Source organism: Cystoisospora suis (genome assembly GCF_002600585.1).
Source record: "Cystoisospora suis strain Wien I chromosome Unknown contig_72, whole genome shotgun sequence".
NCBI classification, from domain to species: Eukaryota; Apicomplexa; class Conoidasida; order Eucoccidiorida; family Sarcocystidae; genus Cystoisospora; species Cystoisospora suis.
The window spans coordinates 147459-170433 of NW_027152874.1; the positions used below are offsets into that span (position 1 = coordinate 147459).

General features: G+C 53.2%; 3 protein-coding genes across 3 annotated transcripts; all 3 read right to left on the reverse strand.

Moving 5' to 3' along the window:
• Positions 1 to 91: 91 nt before the first annotated feature.
• On the reverse strand, positions 92 to 2140 carry CSUI_000163 (uncharacterized protein; the record flags this gene model as incomplete). Its single annotated transcript, XM_068060397.1, has 7 exons — positions 92 to 450; positions 554 to 613; positions 952 to 1005; positions 1182 to 1229; positions 1327 to 1377; positions 1511 to 1564; positions 1876 to 2140. The coding sequence occupies 7 exons, from the start codon at positions 2138 to 2140 to the stop codon at positions 92 to 94; spliced, it is 891 nt and encodes a 296-aa protein (XP_067927630.1).
• A 747-nt stretch (positions 2141 to 2887) lies between these two features.
• CSUI_000164 (uncharacterized protein) lies at positions 2888 to 14730 on the reverse strand. The gene is made up of 7 exons (XM_068060398.1): positions 11009 to 14730; positions 7654 to 10384; positions 6926 to 7016; positions 6067 to 6135; positions 5362 to 5486; positions 4889 to 4982; positions 2888 to 4580 (listed from the first exon to the last, which is right to left on the reverse strand). The coding sequence occupies exons 1-7, from the start codon at positions 13527 to 13529 to the stop codon at positions 3720 to 3722; spliced, it is 6492 nt and encodes a 2163-aa protein (XP_067927631.1). The 5' UTR covers positions 13530 to 14730; the 3' UTR covers positions 2888 to 3719.
• Positions 14731 to 16260: 1530 nt separating this feature from the next.
• On the reverse strand, positions 16261 to 22488 carry CSUI_000165 (member ras oncogene family protein). Its single transcript, XM_068060399.1, has 7 exons — positions 21665 to 22488; positions 20715 to 20859; positions 20055 to 20165; positions 19365 to 19475; positions 18466 to 18678; positions 17292 to 17417; positions 16261 to 16802 (listed from the first exon to the last, which is right to left on the reverse strand). The coding sequence occupies exons 1-7, from the start codon at positions 21805 to 21807 to the stop codon at positions 16773 to 16775; spliced, it is 879 nt and encodes a 292-aa protein (XP_067927632.1). The 5' UTR covers positions 21808 to 22488; the 3' UTR covers positions 16261 to 16772.
• Between the last annotated feature and the right edge of the window lie 487 nt (positions 22489 to 22975).

Genomic DNA, 22975 nt, shown 5'->3' on the forward strand with positions numbered 1-22975 from the left:
AAGCGGATGCAGACCTAAGGACACTCCCCCTAGTAGATTCCCTAGGTCACTATGGCGAAATGGCCCTTAGGCGTCCAGGCCCAAGTACGGACTACAATTTTTTCTCGTGCTGATGGTGGGTGTGTGGTCCCACCTTCTTGCAGCTACACTCTACTTTCGTAACGGCACCCTGGGGGACCGTGGTGTCGTGTTCCACTAAACGCCGAGCTTCTTTGTGAGCAGCCTTTTCTGCTTCCTCAGTCGCTTCTACTGATCTGAGGGAGGCAGCGCCTTCATCTGCCTCCTCCGAGTGCTCTCGCACCGCTCCCCTCAGGTCTCCCCTTTCGGCGGCCGTTTTTGCTGCTGCCTCGGAAGCGGCCTCGTCACTCCTTTTATCCGTGAACCTTGAAACAAGGGCACTCCAGCCCTCGGCAATTTTGTCGCCGGCATAGTCGACAGCATCACCAATGGCTGAGAAAAAAACAATCGCCAGGCACGCGATGAGTCGTTCAGTCCAGTTCGGCCATTCGTCAGCCAGCGGCGAGTATCAATGTTGGCACTCTTGGGAACTTACTTTCTCCCCAAGTCTTTCCTTCCTTTTCTCCTTCTTGCTTCACTACACGGGAGCCGCTTCCTTTTGCACAGGCACGCACACAGTAGTCAAGATCACGGCGGTGAGGCATGACGACGGGAGACAGCGAACGAGTGTGGCGTACCTGTCTTTGGAACATCATGTGTTGCTGCGGAGAGAGGTAGAGCCACAGACAAGGCACAGCATACAGGGCGTGAGACAGCAGGGTGTCCGGGCATAGGGCTCCTCTCCGTCGCCATGCGCAACGTTCCTTACCACTCTTCATTTCTCCAATGAATCTCTCCATCGGCAGCCCTTCCTCTGAGCACAGACACAGTGGGAGAGGTGCACCTTCACGGGTTAACGCAAGAGTCGTTTTCACAGGGCTCATGCTGACTTACTTTTGAACTTCTTCCAGATGCTGGTGGCCTGCTCGGCGTCCAGACTTTGCTGCTCTGCGTGAGCGCAAAACGCAGCGGAACACATTTGCGCGGTAAGGAGTGAACGCAGGAAGTCGCAGCAGAATTTCGACGCCCGAGGTGCTGATGCTGCCTAGCTCCTAAAAGCTTGGAATTTGGCGGAGTTAGATCTCATGGGCACCGTGGGATCCTTGAACTTAATCAAACCTCACCCGCGAAAGTTTTGACTCTCTCCCACTCCGATTCAGTGACGCGTACGTCTGAAGAGAACATGTCGAACCGCACAACCGAGGGAACGACCAGAGATGAGTGCCCTCTTCAGACAGCCCTATGGACGCTGGAAACTCTCTAGCCCACCTTTTGTTCCTAAGATCTTATCCAAGAAATCGCCGGGTTTGGTGCCTTGTTCTGAATGCAAAAGGGCCGCGACATTCGCAACGCCAGTAAGGGTGTATGAACTCACCTTGTCCTCCAATCTGGAATTGCTTTGAGAAGATAGAATGCCTTCTACCAACGCTTCAAGCAGGGTACTGGGCCGTACCTTTCTCGGCATGCCATCTGCCGACAGTTTGTTCAGGATCAAGATTGGCAATAGCTGCAGAAACAGGCAGTGAATGCGCACGGCTCGTAGGGGGTTCGTGCGCTGCATTACAAGTTCTTAGACTCCGCTGATCAGTACAGACCGGGCTCACCTGCTGCAGCTTTCACGACGGAATCGTAGCTTTTCACCCCGGCTTCTGTAGGAAATAGCCGCAAATGAAGGCATCGTTACCACAGTTGTCTCTGGGAGCTCGACCCTACTGAGAGCTGACACTCCGCTCAGCGGGTATCGGCTGCGTACAGATTGGTCGCCTGCCTTGACGAACACGGGGGAGCTCATGGTAACGTGCTTCGATAAGAACTTACTTTCACTTTTCCCCTCCGCAAAGGAAGGCATGTCAAAGTTGTCCGACACGCCGGAATCAAGGTTATCGTCTCCGTCGAGGTTGCTTGGGTTATCGGAGAGGGCACCTTCCTCCGAATCAGACAGTGACCACGTTTCATGGTCCTCTGGCTGAAAGCGGAGGGCTTGTACAATTCCAGAACACGCATGTTGTACTAAAAGAACAATCACAAATACCCCCGCTGACGTCCATGCACGAAGCAGCGGAGTTCCCCTCTGTTGACACATTTTGACTGAAGAAGTTGAGGCGCCTTGAGGGTAGCTGCTTTTCCTCGAAAAACGATGCTGATCAGAGACAACAGGAGCCGACCGGGAAAAACTGTGATTGGATGCTTGCAGCTGCGGGAGTAGTCACGGGACGCCCGGGCATGTTGCACAGCGGACCTACCGAGCGTTCTTGCCTTCTGCCAGTGCTCTGGCCTGCGTTCTAGCCTGGTATCCACAGCTTTCGAGGTCGTCCGTTTTTCTGTCAGTGCGGTGCTCAGCTTCGAGTGTACAGTGCGTTGATGCCCCGAGCTATAATTTCCATTGAGCGCGAGCAAGAACCGCACATCGGCAAAAATCCCCGAATTGTACCGCTATCAAAAAGTGCGAGACGTTGACTGTCGAGGTTAGGAGAGCACTTTGATCGAGCGCCAGGGGGTAGTCCGAATGCAAGGCCGGAAGCGACACTCATCTGTGCAACTTCTTCAACCGCCGACCGGGGTTCTCGTACTTTAGATCTGCGATACAATGAGGCACTGCCCTCAGTACTGGCTCCATGAGGACTGTGTCGATGACTCCTGTTTCACCGCCACTGAATCTCAAAACTCGGGTCTTGTCGTGGGTACACACCGTGGGATCGCGCTCATAAACTAGGTGGTAGACGACCCCCCGATGCCAAACTGTGCTTCGACCTGCTATCATTTCGACTCCACCGGCCCGGTCCACACACCCGAAAGGTATCAACTAGCAGAGGACACATCTGACCTCGCCGGTCTGGTCTTTTTCGACAAAAGAGGCTGTAAACTCCCCGCTCCGCCCGACGGCTCGCCGTTGTTCGGGCCCCGGCACCGTGGGGTGCCGGGTCCACTGTAATCGGTAGCGCTAAGCAGCGCTTTTCAGTCCGAGACAACAAAGACGGCGGGAAGTCGCACCGATAGATTAGAGTGACAGCCGCCTCGCCTCACCGCGAACTGTCAAGGCTGCCGACCACCGCACCGCCGTCGCAGGTGCTCACAGACCCCGGTGAGAACCATTACTTTCAGAAGAGTTCGAAATCAAATCGGGCAAGTCCAGCAACGGACAACACATGGCAGGGCGAGGTTGGCTCGGGGGACCGAGGCCAGTGTAAATGTGTCTCTCTAGACACGATTCGCGTCACCTTGGACAAGATCCCGCAACCCCGAAATTGTTTCGTACAAAGGCAAAAAAAAAAGATTCACACCGTGTCCCTGCCAGGCCGGGAACAACGCTGCGCGAACGGCGCAGTCGCAGGGTGCCTGCCTGTATGGAAGCCGCTGTCCTGAGAGCCTCAACAATCTTTCACGCAGTCCAACTACGGCATAGGTTCTGAAATGCCGCATGGTAGCGGAAGGGCTCCTGACAGATCGGCGTACCCGCAAACAGGCGGGGCACCACTATACACGCTGCTTGGTGTACGCTCAAACGCGTGCGCAAACCCCGTAATTGCTGCGAGCTCCCTTCTCAATGCATTACCCAAGCAACCAAGCAAACATGTCGCGTTTCTGGACCTGGCCAGAGCGGCTCTAAGTGAAAACACTACACGCTCCTGTGCGGCCTCTGCAGTTTATCAGTGCGTTGCCATTTACAAAAAATCCTTATGGACAGGCCTACAGCACATTAGACTCCCGTCGTCCTTAAGCTCCTCCACAAGTTCCGCGACGCGACGAACGCCCTCTGCCTCAAGCTCACTGCTGCGAATCTCCCTCTCCCAACCAATCTGGACACTTTCCTTAGATCTACCGACTGGTTCCACAAGAAGTCCAGCAGCTTCCAGTACTTGCCGTCTTTTCTGGTCGAGGAGACTCTCTAACTCGCGGCTGCTCATGCTTGCTAGCCACTCAATGTCGCAACACGTGCATCCATGGCGGCCTCCGTCTGGCCTGCTGCCCCATAAACGGCTGTAAAGCAGCTTCTGGTCTCTCAGTCTGCTTGGCTCTGCAAGCGATGCGACTTTTGAGATACGTTCAGAGATAGCCTCAGCTCCTCTGTTCACTGTCCGTCTGTGGCCCTTGCCGTTCCGGGAAGGTTGTGAGAAATTCCCGACGGGCTCTGCCGCCAGGGCTACCGCCGCGGGCCCAGGGTTTCCTGGATATGCTGTAACCCCAGAAAAAAGAGAGTCATTAACAGTCCGGACACACTTGGGCAATTTCTGACGATCGAGTACGGCGTTGTCTCGGGCCGTATCCCTGCTTCTTGAAGACCTAGTTGATTTGAGATTTGTGTAGCCGTGATTACCTCCTCGGAAACGTTGAAGCGAAACGGGTTGAGACAGCAGACGTGAGCCCTGGCACCGCAAAGTTAAACTGCCTAAACCCACTCCTTGCAAGCTTCGGCTCGCTGTTCTGCGATAGTTTCGGCGGCGCCTCTGGAGAAGCAAAGCTTGGGGGCACACGCCATCCGCATGCTGAATGCGCTGAACGACGAGCCAAGATGTAAAAAGAATCTGACACAAAACACAGGGACAAAAGAACAACCCGTTCGGACCAACAAAGATGACCACATGCACCCTGGCAGTCGGGACCGTGGTTGTAAGCACATAATTGTTCCGATTCTTGAGTATCAACAGAGCGGTACGTGATACCTCGGCTGAAGTGGTTACCAGGCATCTGTTCAAGGCGAAGTGTCTCTACAGGCATTTCTAACTGATAAACTGACCACCGCTCAGAGACAGGCCACGAGCGCGGTGCGTCCCTGCCCGAACATTCCTTCGTCCTGTGAAGCAACTCTCAGCCCCCGGGCGCAACTTCGTACCTGGTGAGTACAAAGAGCTTCAACAACAGGCCAGGTCAACTTCGCATTCTGCTGGCGCATGATGTGGAAGCAGGCGGCAGCGTACATGCTGGTCCTGAAGGGCAACCCGACATCAGTATGACTTGCTTATCATTAGTTCCGAAGTGACTCACACCTTCCCGGGAGGTTGTCGTGATGAAGCCTCAGTCGACACGCACACCCGAACGTGGAACTCAGAACGGGCGCAGGTGGGCAGTGCATCATCTGAGAACCGCACGAACGTGGACCCCAAGAAAGACGCATCACACAACGTTTGCTTTCGTGGCACGCAGAGTTTCAGGCATACTGTATAACATAATGCCTTTGAAACCGAGCTGAAAACGTAACGATACAGACGACTAGATACAGGTCACAGTTAGCAGGCCGACTGTAGCGTCCGTCTTGGGAGAAAACAGCCCACTGTATTGTTCGATCCAACACGTCCACTTCCTCACCTGGTCCTGGCGATCTCCTGAAAGTCAGTGAAGTTTAGATGCAAGGTCAGGAGGTTCTCGAGATAGAGCCGGCGCGAAAGCATGTCGAGGAACCGACGGCGGAAGAGCACTCGGCACCGGAAAAGCTGGTGGATGAGAACAGACATCCGAAACGAGTGAACACCGTTCCTTGGCGCATATTTCAACGGTACGAATATAAGAACAGTACAACGGGAAGTTCACATCACAAGCAGTACGAGGGCTCCGCGCCGCGTCCACCCAGTGGGCATTCCGCGTAGAGCCGCTATTGTCACCACCGTCTCTCGCGGCGTTCATTACAGTCTTGCATGGCCAGTGAGCGTATTCCAAGGACCCAGTCATGTGCTTTTGAAGGTACGCAGTTTCACGGGGCCTACCAGGCGGAAAGTGAAGCGCAAAATTCCACGATGAAGAGACCGTCCCGACGCATCCAATCCTCGTTTCAGACTGAGTGAAGGTGGCTTAAAGCGAGTGTGAATTTCCGAATGCTACCCGGGAAACGACACATCTGCACGTCTTCAGTAATCCGGCCTCAGATTTACGCCATGTGCCTAGATCGAGACCCACTACACTTGCGCACGCCATCTGAGAGACGCTATGGGACAGGTACAAAGTGGAAACTAAGATTCGCGGTAGAAGTGGGTAAAAGTGCCACCTATCTCCAGGAACACAGATCGCAAGACCAACCTCATCTTCCGCGATAGAAATGCCAGCTACGAGTTCCAGCTTTTCGTCCTCCAAAGCCCGCTCTTTCGCCTGCGACGTATACAAGCGAACAGTGACGAGGACGAATGCGTCGCTGATAGGATTGACACTGGAATACACATATGAGTATGTACAAATATAGCCCCCGTCCTACTGAGAGAAGGGTACTGTATGCATTCAGTTGCTGACTTTCAACAACGAGAAGCTGGCACCCGCCCACAGACCGAACTGCCAGTCTCACAGGTTGAGGAGCAAGCTCAAGTCACAAGAACTCATGCGCCCCTCGTATATGACAACGTTGATACGGGGATGGCCTCAAGATCGCAAACCAGTTGTTTCCCTTGGTGAAAACACATGCTCATGGGTACCAGAGAGAATACGAAACTCAGATGGCACTCGTGATAGTAACCCCTGTGACTCTTCCGAAATCCAAGGCAAAGTTCCGCTGTCTTGCCAGTCCCCATAAACGCTTATGCGTGGACTGTTACTCTCACACTCACATCTACCGTTGACGCACACATGTGCTCTAGTCCAACCACCGCCCACGGTCATGCCTGAGTCAGGAAGTCTAAGCGACAGCAGCAGGCAGCTGTTGTACATCCTTGTTTAAAAACCGGGGAACAACAACAGGGCTAACTGCAGCCGCTAGCAGCAACGCAAAAAAGGGCTTTATAGCTTGGTCAAGACAGACAGCGAAGAGAAAACTACACCACGATTATCAGCCCTCGTCGCGTCGCGGGAATACATCCACGCAGGTTTGAAAGTGATAAAGGGAGTGGGTCGCAGTGCGCCGCTACGAAGACCCGCAATCCAACACCGGGATAGCGTCACTTCGACTCACAGAGAGAAGTGAAGGGAGCAGTACTCGCAACTGTAGGTCCGCAGGCGTGATGGTCCGCGGGGGTGGCTGGGGCAGGTTTGAAGTGAGGAAGCTGCGAACGCACATAACTCAGAAGACAAGAGAAGGCGGATACGCTCAGAACCGGCACGCCGGAAGTATGGGCCGCCGCTTTATGCACGGATATACCACCCCGAACTCACACATGCCTTTTCTACAGTCAGCGAACCGCCATTATTGTCACGGGGTGTTTTATGGGTGCCCGCTGAGCACACGGTAACAGTGGAATACAGCACGTCACACCTGCCGCGGATTCGATGGGAAGCTCGTACGGAAGTTATCCTAATCACCCCCTGCGCCCTAGTCTCTCAAAGATACTGCCAGGAAAGCAAGCCCTTTTCTACAGGCTGTTTAGCAGAAGATACACAGGTCAGCAGCCACTCAACGTCCTGCTTGCAATGACGATAGGGGTCCACGGACCGACGGGTTGGGAAAGTGGGTAACCTAAGAGACCCAGAAGAGCAGGGTCACAGAAAAGCAGGCAACATAGTCTACAAGTGCCTGCTATCTGCGCACTGAATTCACCGGAGTCTAGACCGGATGCCATCTCCCACGACTCTCGAGCCTGCGCTCATGGTCAGCGATGGTTAGTACGAGCCCACCTGGTTTATCATGAACACAACAGTCGACGTATGAGGTAACAGCATACGGACTTCGACGATTGCCCTTACCTCCCAATATCCTCCGCGGAAAAGAATGGAAGAGCAAACCGCATCACCTCTTGCACCTCTTCAATCCGCAAGCTGTGTGACGTTTCCCACCTCCCATCGCCAACCAAGAAGCACTCAAATGCCCGATGCATTAAAAATGCTTTCTCTTCTGCGAGCGCGCGACGGCTTGGCGAAGTTCGTCGAAGATCGGCGCTGCTTTGGTATCGCGTGCTCTTCCTTCCTGATTCGCCATATCTTCTCGATGTGTCATCCCCTGGAGCCCGGCACGGGCTGCTTTCCCCGTCGAGGCTGCGGTCGTCACCGCAGAGCCAGTCGAGTGATGTATCACCAGAACCTTGTCGAGAGAAGGTCGGTCCACCAATTTCGCAGTCTTCCTCTTTGTCGTCGAACGGGTCTTCTGCAGGAAGTCCCTTGATTGCTTCGCCACCACTCGTGAGACACTCCGGATACCCGGTATCATCCGCTGTCGTTTCACCTTCCATGAGGTCGAACTCTGTCCTCTCTCTCTGTTTACACGGACCTGTTACGACACCAGCACGGCCCCTATCATCTTCCTTCTGTTGACCGATGATTCCCTGATTCGCAGAAGACGCCGGAGTGAGACACCCATTTCCCGTTTCAAATTCGCAAATAGGTCTTGACGCTGCCCCAGTGCAAAGAAGTTTGCATCCCTCTTTCTCTAGACGTTTGTTTAGGTTCTCCGGAGATGCCATGACACAAAGACTGGACTCAAGCCGCCATTCCCCGTCTGCTCCTCGCGCTTGCCCACACCTCTGCGATGTGCTAGGAAGGCAGGATATCGGCCTCCTCTCCTTCGAAGGAGAGACAACGGCGTTTTGTCGTGCGAAAGTGCTTCGGAGTGTGTTCGATAGACACCCTCGACCAACGCCGTTCCCACCCAACTCCGCGACTACGGGTGGGAATGTAAGATCATCCACTGAACTAATTTGTCCTCCTTCGTCAACTCCGACTTCTTTTAGCTCTTCTGGAGCTGGTACCTGATTCAGGTGCTTGGCTTTGCCGGACTCCTCCGTTGTCCCCATTGTCCCGGGTAAGTGGCAAAGTAGCGAAGGAGATACCGCACGAGACTGTCGCGAAAACTCGCAGGAGGATACACTGGAAACAGAACGACGGCTAGACGTGCTGGACGGACTATCAGGGAATCTTATTGCTGCAGGAGGGAACTCACGTCGGTCTGCAGACACAGAGGAGTCTTGCCTCGGAAGCTCACAAGCGGCTGTGCCGTAGTCCGTTCTCTCTTGCCTACTGTGCGGAGATTCTCTACTTGTTTTCCTTATTTGTTCAAAGCTCCTCCCCTGTCCCTGTGTGTCCCCAGTCGAACCTCCTTGCCGAGGCCAGCCACTTGCACCCGGTGTGGGCTGGACTACTTCTGGTTCCTCGTTGCCGCCTAGGTCTTTTACACAGTCCTCACCAGACTTGTGAGCATTCTTTTCAAGCGTGTCAAGTATCTCCCCTCGCGTTCGATGAAGCTCGCTGAGGGCCTCATCAACAGCTTGCTTCTGCTCTGACAAGAATGCGCGCCTAGCAAACAACTGGAGCATTTTCAATAGCAAGTCGTCACCCTCATCAACATCCCCCAGTCGGTCGATGTCTTCTTTGCTGGGATTCTCCCCGAGGCGGTTCCTGCTACCGAGTGTTGAAGGACCCCAGCCAGTGCTAGCCACTATCCTCCGGTGGGCAGCTGTAGCCCACACCCGCAGGCTGTCCGCTGTGGCACTCTTCAGAAATGTCGCACCTGTCCACGCTCCCGCACCATTTTCTTTCGCTTTCGACTTTTCTCCTTTCCACTTCTCTTGACCCTCTCCGCCAGCGGGTCCTTCATGGTTCTCCCCCTCAGACTCTAAAATCCCAATCAAGGAAGAATATGACTCACTGGTCGTGACGCGCTCACCCTGCAGCCCCACTTCCTCTTTCGACTCCCCCTTTCCTACCACTCCATCGCACTTCAACTCTTTCTGTACGTCAGAAAGCCGTCTCCCGGCTGCTCTCATGCCGAAACCTCCTCCAAACCTGGGAAGCATACGTAAGGTCTGAGCGAGACCTGTCCTACCGAGGACGACGCTTTCTCCTCCCGTAGGCTGCAAGACGCGCAGCCCCGCCCACGCGTCTGTAACAATCTCCGACATTCCCACCCCCTCCCTCCATAATCCACTGCCGTCACCACTGGCCACCCCGTCTCCCACAGACCGTCTCTTCCGCTGTTGGTTATCTCCAGTTCGGCCTTTTACTCCCGGTGAAGAATTTTCAGGGCTTTGATGCACTTCGTCTGTCTTCTTGCATCCCTTATCCGTTTCAGGAAACCGCGACGAAGCACTCCCCGCCGCAGGACCGGTGTCCCTCCCAGGACTATGGTTTTCTTGCCCTCTTACAACTTCGTTGTCCGCAACTTTCTCAAGGTCAGCAAGAGGCTCTGAGGTTAGAAGATTCTCGTCGACGTGCCCAACGCACTCTTCAGGCTCCGCCCCTGACTGTGGTCTCCTGTCTGCGTTCCTGTACTTGCCCTCGCGTTGAAAACACGACAAGTTGCGCACGCAGAGCAGTCGGCTAGACGGAGGCTCTGTACTGCCTCGCCTTCTCCTTGCACCGGCGCAGGTCAGAAGTAAGGTGGAATACTCAGTCCCGCCCCAGTCGCGCGCAGTCCGCATAGGAACCGCGGGAGGGGGATCCGCGCGCCCCGCGGCTGCTGCCGAGGCCTCTGCATGGTGCGCCACTGAAACGAAAAGCCAGACACGCCTACAAACACCAAAAGCTAGGCAGAAGCCCACCGGGGAGAGCAGGTGCGTAGTAACTTCCCGCTGAGCACGTGGTGAAAAAGAAGTCAAGTCCCGAGTTTCAACAGATCCAACCAGCAAGTCAAAGTTACTCATGAACACCAAGCTATCAACTAAGAAGACCAACGCTAGATGTACACGTGCATGAAGAACGCCAGCCCCGAACTATCATCATCAAGTTCCCTGCCGCCGTCTTGACTGTTCACCAAGACACCCGACCGTGCACGAATAGCGTGTAACAACGCGGACAAACTGAACATCGTCCTCTCAAAAGCCTCATGACTGCCTCCACCCTGCGGATAGTCATGCGCTGCAGTTATCCTTACAGCGCGTTGTGGGCTACATAGGTACATGTTATTTGTTGCGGCTTAAAACGCAGATGGACAAAAACAGAACTGTTATGATTCCCAGCTACACTTACACTCGGCTAACGTCCTCTCTCCCTTCCACGTCAGCAGGTGCTGTGCGCATGTCAGTGACCGCAGGGTCTCGACGCGGGAGTCGTCTGTGTTGCCATGCACCGCGTGAAGTGTACGAGTCGTGAGGAGGCAACGCAAACTCACCAGTGGAAGAAATATCAGTATAGAGATCCGCCAGCTTGGTGCCCCCCCCGAGTGGCGAACACTCGGGGACCGGGGCCGACCGCATTCCCTGTCCCGTGCTCCGCAGGATTCGATACTGAGCAGCCCCTCCTGATGGCCCACCGGTACGCGGTGTTTCCTCTCCCCGGCCCTTTCTCTTGCCCTGCCCCCCTCCGTCCTTCGCCACCCCCCCGGGCTGAACGCTTTCTCCGTCAACGGCCCCAAGAGCCCCCCTATGGCGAGTCTTTGATTCTGAGAAACCGGCCTCCTGGATAAGGCTCGCGCCCTCCGGGATAGGAGGCATGGCTGCATTCTTTTTGATCGTGTCGTCGTCGCCGCTTCTCTGATCTTCCTTCCTGTCCCAGCAGTGACTCCGATCCAAGACAGTATAGCCCCGCGCAATGTGGCCGTGGGTCTCCTGTCTCTTTTTCTCATCGACGAGTGTCCATTCTCTACTCCCTCCGACCAGGACTTCCGAGTCCCGGCCCTCAACAGGAGCATCCTTCACAATTCCCAGCTCGTCCCCGGATCCCGAGCGCACACTGACTAGGTTTTGCTGAACGGTCCTTCGGGTAAACAATTTGGAATCCTTCTCTATGTTGCCGCAACTTCTTTCGTTGTCAATCGTTTGACAAGCCGATCGTTCCCCGCCAAGCCTGAGAGGCCCGTCAGTCGGGCGTGTGGCCTCCCCGCCTTGATTACGGGACACCTCGGCCTCGTTCCCTCGCGACTCTTCTCGCAAGGGTGTCGCACGGTCTGGCGGCTCTTCATTCACAACCGTGTGATGCAATGCTGCCCTGATGACACGACTGCCATCACCCGCGGCCTTGGAGATAAGCCCGCTTTCTTTCTCTTGCCTGGTTACTTGAATTTGACTACGGGAGCCTGCTGCTTTACTGGGGAGTTCTGTGCAGTCTGAAGCATCACCGAGCCGTTTGTCGTGCTCCCCGTCCGCCCGCCACTGGCAGAAAGCTTCCCCTCCCTGCGCCTCCCCGGGCTTGCCAGACTCCTCAATTTGCCCGGCCCCACCACTCACAGCACCTGATATGGTGAACTCCCGATACTCCACTAACCCGGGCCGCTGGCTGAGGTGCTGCACAGTCCCGAGTGTTGCTCTGTCAGCGGTTGTTCCCTGGCTCGGAGCGGTGGATCCCATTTGGGTTCTCTCGCTCTCTTCATTACTTACGGCATCCATAGCGCCGTCCTTTGCAGCAAGAGAAGCTGACAAACCCGAATCAGTGTGAGCCAGGTGGCCGGTACTCTCCATGACGTCGCCTTTGGTAGCTTCTCCAGGAATACGTTTTTGAGAGGCTCGTTCACAGGACTTGTCGGTCGCGAGAATTGACGAGGTAGATGCACCAGTCCTCTCCTTCCTGTAGCCTATTTCTTCCCGCTGGCTATTCTTCCTTTCAGCGGAGCCATGGGACTGCGCGGTCTTGAGAAGACATGGCGCATTTTGTACGGCGGCGGTCATGCTTATAGCACAGACTGTCCCAATAGACTCGCAAGTCTGTTCATCAGCCCGGGAAGTCCCCGACAAGACTGCAGAGATAGCCAAGCCAATAGACTCGGTGGCATCCCCCTCTGCAGACAACGGAGGTGGAGGAATGGGAGTGCACAAAACCGCAGGGAGACTCCTAGCAGATTCTTTCGTCGTGACCGACGGAACTACTACAGACGGCTCTTCCAAAGGACATCCCACCCCCCCTCCTTGTCCTAGTTCTGAAGCGCCCCCAGGCGCTGCGTGTAACGGGGCTATCCTGGAGGGCGAAGAAGACTCTGCTTCAATCTTATCAGCATCACAATGAGAATCAATACTACTTGCCACGATGTCTGCGTCGAAGTCCGAGCCTGTTATCCCCACATTCGTCTCCGATCCACCGGAGAGGTCCCCTGTGGGAGCGGCCGCTCTCTCTGCAGAAGAAGGCTGGCAAACGGGCGCTTCCATGGTAGAGGGAGAATCTAAGACAGGAGCGAAGAAGGAGTGATAAAGCTTTAGGCTCAGGTCCACTGACCTGCTGGCGGGACCTCCCGATAACGGGAAAGTCATGCCCTGAGACAACGGTGGGGATTGCTGGCTTCCATTAGCACGTTTCATCAATCCAAGCTCCGCTTGCGTCCTCGTAGGATGCTGCACCCTTCGCCTTGCCGTTAGCGCAACCGCAGACGGCACGGTGACAGGTGTGGGTCTGAGGTCCTTCTCACTCTCTTGTGGTGTGGGCCATTGTGAGTCAACCACGGTGGTGAAACCTCCTTGATCTGTGGTGAGAATGGGCCCTTCGGAGTGATCTCCGGTGACAGAAGCCTTGTCAAGATCTTGCTCAGGTTCCGACGAACTTTCATCCTCCGAAGAGGTCGGCCAGGATGGGGGCTCAGGGGGTGGACGCCGGCTGAGCGACGAACTCATGGCGATGGCAGCTTCCCTCCATTCTTCAGGAAGCAGCTGGTGTACCGAGGAAATTTCTAACGGGCTGCATCCAGCAGCCTCGTCTCTACTCTTCATCTCCACGGCTTTTGATTTTTTCCCTTTGTAGCTCACTGTGCCCGAGTTTGGTGGTAGGTTTCAGAAGTGCAGCTTTCCAAGCTTACAGTATGGACTGGTTTCCGCCCACACACATCAAGAAATTGCTGTTCCGGCGAGTTGTGACCGGGAGGAATCTCCCTCGATGGTTCTTTCCGCTTCCCCGGTATCCACAAGCCGTTAGAGGCCCCCAAGGGAGCCTTCACTCGAGGAACTCGGCCCACCAGTTAGCATGACATCCTTGGAGAGGAAGACGAGATCAAGTCGTCCTCTGCTCGGATGACCTGCTCTGCCACAGAGGCCCGAAGACCCCCATGCAGACGTCATTTATGAAACCAAACGCACCAGCGGCAGGGCGGGGCAGACGCAGAAAATCGATTCGGATAGGCGGTTTGGAGCTGTACCTGCCGAGAACTCCCTTCTGTGGTTCCCCATTCTCTTCCTCTGATCTACGGACAGAACCGACCACTACACCGGACAGCTACCTAGCAAAGCGCCGGACAACGGGCAGCGGCTGAAGACCCTCCAGGAGGAAGGACGAAAGAGAGCGGAGAACTGAATCGGCCTCCACGGACCGGGACGCCTCGAATGAGCTAGCCAGAGCCGTGACCCGTAAGGGACTCAGTTTGAAAGTACCGGACGAGAGAAGTAAACTCTTTACAAAACGAAGACCCCACAAACTTAGGCAGGGCAAAACACCACTACCGTAAGGCATTTCAAAGAGAGAGGTGAGTATAAAAGTGCGGTTTTTTGCCTCTCGTGCTGAAAACGAGAGCCGCCAGCAACCTTCGAGATGAGACAAATGACGTGCCTGCGTACCAGGGAGTTGTTCAGGGACCTGTATCAGAGGTAAAAGCTGGAAAGGTGCGTTCACTGCTACACCAGAAATCCAGCGATCTTGCCCATTTTTCACGGAAGCCGAAGGCGAAACAAAATACACAAAGAGCAATTCAGCAACGGCCGGAATGGCAAAGGATCCAGCCCGCCAACGCATGTCTTTTCGGGACCGGGCTGGCTGCCTGTCTGGTGGCTGGCTGCCCGCCTTTCTGCTTCTTTCCTCCTTGCCACGGTATCGATACAGCGTCGATACAGCGAAACTCCCGCACAGGTTAGGCCAGAGAATCAGAACCTGCTTAGAGTCGAAAGGCAGGCAAGCGTCAACAGGGCGGTCGTCGTTTGGGTACCAACCGCACACGACCCCAGCCTGGACTAAGGGACCCGCGGCAGACCGCTATGCGAAGATGCTGAGGGGCGAGCTCTACGCCGGAGCCTTGACGCTCGACCACATCTCTTCTTCCTTGTAAGCTTACCGCTGTGGAAGTCACCAATGATGCTATACCTCCGCTCCTTAGCGGCGCGTTTCCTTGCAGCGGTGTACTAAGGTGCGGTCTTGATATTACCTGGACAGACGTGTGTGGAGCTTTGAGTGCAGTCAGCTCTTCTTCGACAAACACAATGTGATGATGGCGTGTCGGCATGCTGGTGCCGACGTCACAGCAGTGGAATCGTACTTGCCTGCTGTACGCGGAACGAACTTCCCAGCAGTAGTGCAGTGGATCCGACGGCACTGTCGCAGGCTGCGGGCCTCTGCCGGGCTTCATTCTGACCTGTCAGTCTGAACACCAGCACGTGCCCGGGGCCCCGAAGGTCGTTAGCGATGTAAGGCTCGGAGATCCTCCCCAAGCCTGTACGGGAGTCCAAAAAAATGTTGCCAGGCCTGCTCCGACCGAGCATACGTGCTGTCTCATCATGCATCTCTCTCTCAGCGCGTGTCCTATCCCAAGTGAAGCGCCAACGTGTTAAGCCGTCAAGGGCACCTCGGGGGGCAACCCGGCCAGGCACCGTCTGATCCATTGTCGGGTGAGCCACCGGGAGACTTAGCGCCTCCGTAGGAGCCACCACACGACATTCGATCGACAGAACGAGTTGGCCTCCGGTTGTCAGCAGCAGAATCACTGTATTAGGAAACGTTGACTGGTACAGCCTCTCTCTTTCGAACGTTGCTCGTCTTTTCAAAACAGCGCAAAAAAGCAACGCCACCACGAAGCAACGCAAGAGAAGAAGGCAAGGATTGCCGCCTCCACACCTTAGGTTGTTAGCTGTCCGGACGGAGAGGCTACAATCTTTTGTCTCATAGCGCTCGGGTGCTGCAAGGACTCACGGTCGTGCAGCGTAGCTAGCGTTCAGCTGCTGGAGACAGGTGTTTTTCTCTCCCATTTCTCGTCTAGTGTCGCGTTACTGATTGGGCTCCAAACTAGCGTGGAGGGCCCTCGCGCCCCGAAGGTGCCCATCTTAGGAGCTTGGAACCTCAGTCTGTTCCGGCATGTATTTTCAGTGACACAGGCGCGTGCAAACCAACATAGCCAATGCCAACCAAACTCGGCTGTCAGGATCAGGCCGCCTGCTTGCAAGTGTCCCGCCCCCCAAAAGACTGTGCTGACTAGCAGTCTCCGCAGATACAGACCCGATGACCTCTGCGCCAGATCCGCTTGTACGACTAATGTTGCGAATCACTCCCTGTACAAAGCCGCGCACGAGATAACCATGAGAACGGTAGTTGAGCGGCCGACGAGTTTCAGGAAACCGCTAACGAAGTTTTCTTCTCCGTGCCGAGGCCCTCAGAACTGACAGAACCATCCTCTCCAGGAAGGGGCCCAAGTCTGCTTTTAAGAAAACACAATTCCCTTCGACGAGTAAGGTGAAATGATTGAAAAGACGTGCATGAGTGGCCTGCCACAACGCTGATGCAAAAAGAAAACCGTTCTGCAAATACCTACCTGCTTTATCATCCACAAAGCTTCCCGGACCTTTTTACTCTCCACATCCTTCATGCAGCTACACTCCTAACAGAATGGGATAGAAACGTTCACAGGACTCCCACCACTGCTAGAAGACAAAGAATTCCTTTCAACCTCGAGAAAACGACAGGTAACAGAGGGGCAGCTAAGCATCCCCCGATCTCGCTGTCAAAGACATATGAAAGCCAAGATACGACTTCTACCAAATCAACAGTGAAGACGAAACCTCCACGGTTCTTCCGTATGTTGCTTCGTACTTCACGATAAGAAAAGCACAAAGGAAGATTCTCAACGCTGGACTGGACCTCTCGTGGACAGATAAGCCAGACTGGAGACGGCAAAAGAAGTCAAAAACGCTGCAGCCAGTCTCGCGTGCCTTATCGATGAAGGCATCTGCGGACGGGGACCGGGAGACCGTCCTGTACAGCTACGACTGCGAGGTGAGATTCTTCGACTCCTGAGAAAAAAGAAGTAGTACCCAGGATAGAGGCAACTGAAGGGGTAGATCCGACCGATGTGGCCAGACCTCCGACAAGATACACTAACTTACAGGAAGCAAAACAAATTTGCCGACCTTCTAAGTGTGTTTGGAAAAAGCATACGTCTGCACACGTGTATTCTCTATGTGTAGAGAAGCATCGCGGTCATCTACTGAGTGAGCATTCCACAAAGAAAACCGCCGTGATCGCCTGCGTAATAACCGCAGATATGAAGAAAGCCACCACTACAAATATGTGAGTATATATATACACATATAGCTTGGATGGTTGGGTGCCTGGAGCGCCCTACAGGGAGTCAAAAGACAAGTGGCTTGCTATGAAGCAGTCACACTCCCGGTCCAAGAGAAGTTGTAGAACTCGGCGTGCCTGGGTTGTCTCAGGCATGATGTTCTACATCCACCCCCGTCACTCACAAAGACCCTTCCATGCTTCTGGGGCTCCCTCACCTCTTGGCTTTGACGCTGTTGCGTAGACACGTATTTCTCGAGAAGCATCTGCTTCTTTCGCTCCAAAAGAAGCTTCGCGATTGCCTCCGCTGTAGGTACATCGACGTAGGATCGGAGTTCTGTTCCCTGTGTGAATGACAAACCAACACAAGAAGACGCACCTCCCACTAGGACACGTAACTCGGCCCTCTCCAGCACCACATGTATATACTGGGACGCATCAGACACACCTCCCTGCTGACACAAAAACTAAGGGCCATCTGAAAAAGCATACAACCTCAGATAGAGGCCCGCCCGAGCGGAAAGCAGAAAACCCTGTGGAAGCACAGCTCTAGCATCGTACAATATCAGCAGCACTGTACGTCTGAAACCTCTCACCCTTGGAGAGCCTTGGCCATCTCTCCTCGCTTCCACACCTTGCAAAAATCAGACTTCGTGTACGCGGATAGATAGAGAAAAGAAACCTCACAAGCATCTACTATGACTTTCACAAGATACTTCTCCTCCTCCTCGCTCAAAAGATACCCGTCCTCAGTCTACGCTCGGAGCTACCAGGCTGATAGAGGCCTGGCGAAAAACAGCCTTTCACCAGAAAGCGACTCAGTGGGTGCAAACAACTTTGTTGCTAGGAGATCCTGCAAAGACGTGGACACTCTCGCAGAAGAGAGGAAACGGCCACGGCTGCTACGTCTCTCCAATGGCGTTCAAGAGCTATGTACGATCATGTCTCATCTTCCCCTCTACTCTTAGACTTCTTCAGCACCGACTAGCTTCATTCAACCGCGGGTCTGTGTGGGCGGTGTTCCTTCTGTTTATGCCGTAAGCTCTGAACTATGATGCGATTCAGTTTTTCCTTCTGTAGTTTCATCCTGCTTACGTGCTTCAAGGTCCTCCAGATTCTCCACCCCAAACGAGACCATGGCTCTCTTGACTCCTGCCTAGCATGAGGTTTGACTGTGTGCATGGTTTACAGACTGTAGAGCAGTACATTATCTTCCTTGGAACTAATTACCTTATGAAGATACGAGCCCCACAATAACGAAGCTTGACAATAGCGAAAAGTGAAAAGAATCACTACCAAGAGGAGCCGGGCACGGTGGAAAGAAAAACCGGGAACACACGGGGGCTTGCCTTGAGTAACCTGTCTGTGCGATCCTACCCTCTCTTTTATTACCTCCGTGTTCGAAGAATCCCGGGATTTTCTTCTTCTCTTTCTCCTTTCAGACTCTTCCTCATCGCCCTCCTCTTCCGAGGCAGAGGATGACCCTTCATCTTCTTCTCCTGCCAAAGGCCAAGGCTTCTTCCGTCTGAGAGAAGCCCCTGCTCCCAGCTCTTGACGTAGTTCTGCCTCTCGCGCCTGCTCAGCTAAGAGTAGCTCACCGTCGTCCTGGCATTACAAGGAATCCCAGGCACTCACACCGACTCAGCATACACATAGAAACCAGAGAAGACATTCCAGCAGTACGGGGATACGTCTATCTGCGAGCCATGCTTGTAAGGTGGGGGACCAACATAGGGAAGTGTACAAGAGGGTTCTTATAGGCATGCGAAACACGTACACAGGTACCAGCAACTACACAGTACAGAGCACTGGTATCAAGGAGGACAACTCCACATTGCTCCTTCTATCTCTTCTTCGCACGGTATAATCTGCCTACAATCACGGACACAGTACCGCCTTGGGAGGAACCCCGCCAACGCTTGTGTACACTCGCAAAGATGCCCGCGCGACTTGAAATACGTGCAGTCAACTGAGCTAAGACTGAGGCTGTCTTTCTCGAAAAATACACTCCCAAATAATATAGCAGACACAGCTGACGGATTTGACATATTCCTTAACGTATACCCCATGATATATGACTACATGTGCATACACATATATGCACCCGTTGAAAGAGATGACTTCCACCACCAGTCGATTGTTCCGACCCTCACTGTCCCTGTATCCACTAACACTCCCTACCCACCTGGGCCTGTCTGAAAAAGCCATGGAAGCGTACACATAGACAATAACTCTCTTCTGTGCAACGTAGGAAGGTCACCATGAACTCAGTCTCCATGTCTGCTTCTCACCTCATCCCGCCAGCCATAGTAATCTGGCCTGATATTCCGGAAAAGCATGGCTCTCGTTTTCCGCGGCTTCTGCTGCTCAGAGGCTTCCCGTTCAAGTAGCTCTCTTACACCCTGAAAATGCAGTCAAACAATCCGCCTTACGGATGGAAAGATCAGGCAGACAGCCTAGAACCAGCAAAGTGAACGGAACTATACACGGACACGCAACCCCAAGAGCAAGACCCTAGCTGCCGGGGGAAGCGCAGCCGATGTCAGGCTGTAAAAAGGGAACTGTAACTGTCTTGGGCTCACTACTCGATTGATTATAGGCATACAATTGAAAACAGACGCCTGTGTGCTGAACGACCCTACAACAGACTCTTTATGTGTATATATAGCATGAAAATACTATGAATGTGCGTACGTTTGCAAGGCGATCTCTGAAACTCCTCTTTCGCCCCAGTCCGGGACCGGTCCAAACGTGCGTGCCTCAGACCCCGAGTAGGCATGCGTATGTGTGTATGTATTAATGTATGTATGTATATATGTGTATGATCTATGATGGTGCTTGTGAATCCACACACCTGCCTACACGTGTAACCTGTTCTGCGAGATACGAACGTAGTCCAGTCAGTCTCTACGTGACACAAATAACTATACAGCACAGCGGAGAATCCTGAGAGAAGAATGTCCAAGTTTTCTTCAGCGTACCTTCAATTCCTTTGCAGCTCCGAAGTACATGTATCCATCTGCACCGGCCGCACTCATCTTACTCATGGCTTCGAGAGCTGTTGAGGATGTTGTGTAGTCAGGACCTCCTAGCTAAATGAAGAACAAGAAAATAGACGGGGAGGACAGTAAGTTTCCCTTCGAGGTGTTTCGCTAGGGACTGAAAAACGAGGCTTGTGATGCTTTCGCCACCACAAACGCATGCATTTCTGACAAAAAGACAACCCAGACTGATGCGAAACTGACACCTCGAGAAATGTATGCATGCTTGCACAAGTGCACTTACGATCGCGCACTTACAAGAAACTTCGTCTACGGATGTATGTTTGTATGTATGTATGTACCGCGTGCATGTTATACCGAGACATGCACGAGCATTCTTATGCCCTTGAGAACGTCTGTTTTCATATGGGAGGAAACCGTAACTTCCAATACGTATACTCCGGCGTCCGGAGAAACCATGTATCTCTATACATAGAGAGAATGTGCGTTCACATAAATACGCGTATATACCTATACGTATACGGTTTCGTCCTATTCCACACAAATAGCGACAGCAACAGGAACTGAAGCAAACATGCACCCGTAGAGAATTCATTGATTGAGCAGCTTGGTACAAGTGAGATGACACGAGAGCCGCACCTCTTTGATACGGAACTCCCATGCTTTCTTCACGCGGATCATCTTGTTTATATCATCGTTGAGGTCCCGGATACGATGCTCTCCTAAGCTCGCATCTTGCACTTGAGTTATCATCTTCCCTATCTCTCTCATCACTTCGCTTCTCCTACAAGAGAATGGAAAAAGAAACCATCACCCTAGCTTATAGAAGGAGAGAAGGTGTTTCTCATCTCAGTTCATTCCTGCTTACGAAATCTGACAGGATGTACTCGTGCAAACACAAGCGTGGGTACTTGAGATGACATGTAGGTCCACATATGTTCACATGAACGCCAAGTAGCATAAGAGTACATAGAGAGATATATATACAAACCAAAGAAAAGTGTGTACATGATGGGAGGCGAAAAACAATGAGAGGAATACCCACTGCACCTCGAAGAAAATCTTTTAGTCGAAGTACGGAATGGCAGCTGAGACGCTTACTATCTAGCCTATACTGCCTGACTCTTCACCGGAACAGGTGTCCTGTGATAAGAGTGAATGTGTACATGCTGAAACGCATGTCTTCATGACCTGGACATACAGGTTTATATCTACATACAGAGATGCGCACACTCAACTGTAGTCTATACAGTTGTATGTACCTATCTGATCTATCCACATGAAAGAACGCTACGGAGTAAGGAGATAGGAGCTTTGTTCTTGCCGGCTCCGTACAAGAGACCACTCTGTGTAAGATAGAGAAGAAGGCGTCTCACTTAGAAATCCTCGACCACCACCGGAGTACGAGGGCCCAAACACGGAAGAAACGTCTTTGAGTGTTCATCACCACACATGTAACCGTCTGACTGATACCAGAGGGCATGTGTCGCCTTGATTGTACCCGGAGTGACGTCAGTAGAACACTTGCATTTACCGTCGGAACCCAGCACATTGTAGGGGATAGAATCCGGTCCTGAAGAAAGACATACCATTTTTCTGCCTGCTTCAGATCATTACAAGAGCTAATATCTCGTGGTCTCCTCTCGCGTGTAGCGACACCCTTGACCACCGCATCCTTCACGGCGAGCCATTTGTTAAGCACCGCGTTAGCTCTCTCTGCGTTACGCGCCATTTTGAAGAAGCGAAGAGCAGTGAGCAAGTCAAGGCCTCCCAAAAAAAGCAAAAAGAGAGACAGCGTGCACGGCGTTGCCTTGGACGTCACGCGCAGCCAGTACAGAAGGGGTATATAAGCTAGGAGAGAAGAAGGGAAAAGAAAGACAACAGAAATGACGGGTAAAGAAGCCGCCAAGTCGATTCACGGTGTATGCGAGACAGGGGCAAAGGAAGAGAGAGACTCAAGAGGAAATAGAGAGAAAGGCCACTAACAAAAGAAGACGCCCAGAGAAGCGACTGTGTAGGAACCAATCGGAAAAAAAAACGAAGGAGAAGAAGATTAACACGAGAGATTGGATGATATCGGGTCACGTCACAGTTCCTGTTGAGTTGGCGTTGGGGCGCGGTGAAAGACACACGAGTACAGAAGATGCTAAAGAACGGAAGGCCTAGCTAGACATTGCAAGAAAGGAGGGGCGACAGTGACAGAAGGAGTGTGAGAGAGAGAGCGGAGAGGACCGGTAACTACACGAGAGACGACACACGGACGGTAGCGGAGACGAGAAGAGAGAAAAGTGAGAGGTTCAAAGAGGCAAAACAACCAGTCAGGTTCCTTGCAAGTGAGTCAGTTCAGAAAACGAGGCTCTTCTTCAGAAATCCCAATGGGCACAGAAATTCGAGAAAGGCACGAAAATGCCTCGTAGAGCTCAAAGAAAAATCGAAAGAAGCAAGCAAGCAGAACGCTCTCGTAGTTGCATGCGCGCATGCAGACTGTCGTTTGACTGCGTTAGAATGATTGACCATGGTTTGGCGTAGCCTATTCGAGCCTGCTCAGGCAGGACAATTGCCATTGCAAAGCTCGGGCACAGGCTGAGTGACTTGTCTATCGGTGCCCTCTCGGTAAAACGTCCAGCGTAACACAAGAGACGGTTCAGGCTGTTTCCGAAATTTGAGGTTTGTGGGGATACTTTCTTCGTCATCTTCCCCCCGTGTATCCATTCTCACCGCGAAAATGTTGATGAACGGGCGAGACAAGAGGTAACCTTCAAGGGCTCCTTAGCAAAAAGAAGCCACGGCTTTTCTCGAGATGTGTTGCTCGTTCTCTTAATGCTTCTGCGCCAGAGAGGGTAGCAAAGGTTGGAAAAGCTCTTTCACAGGGTCTAGTGCTTAACAGAACTTACTCCTCG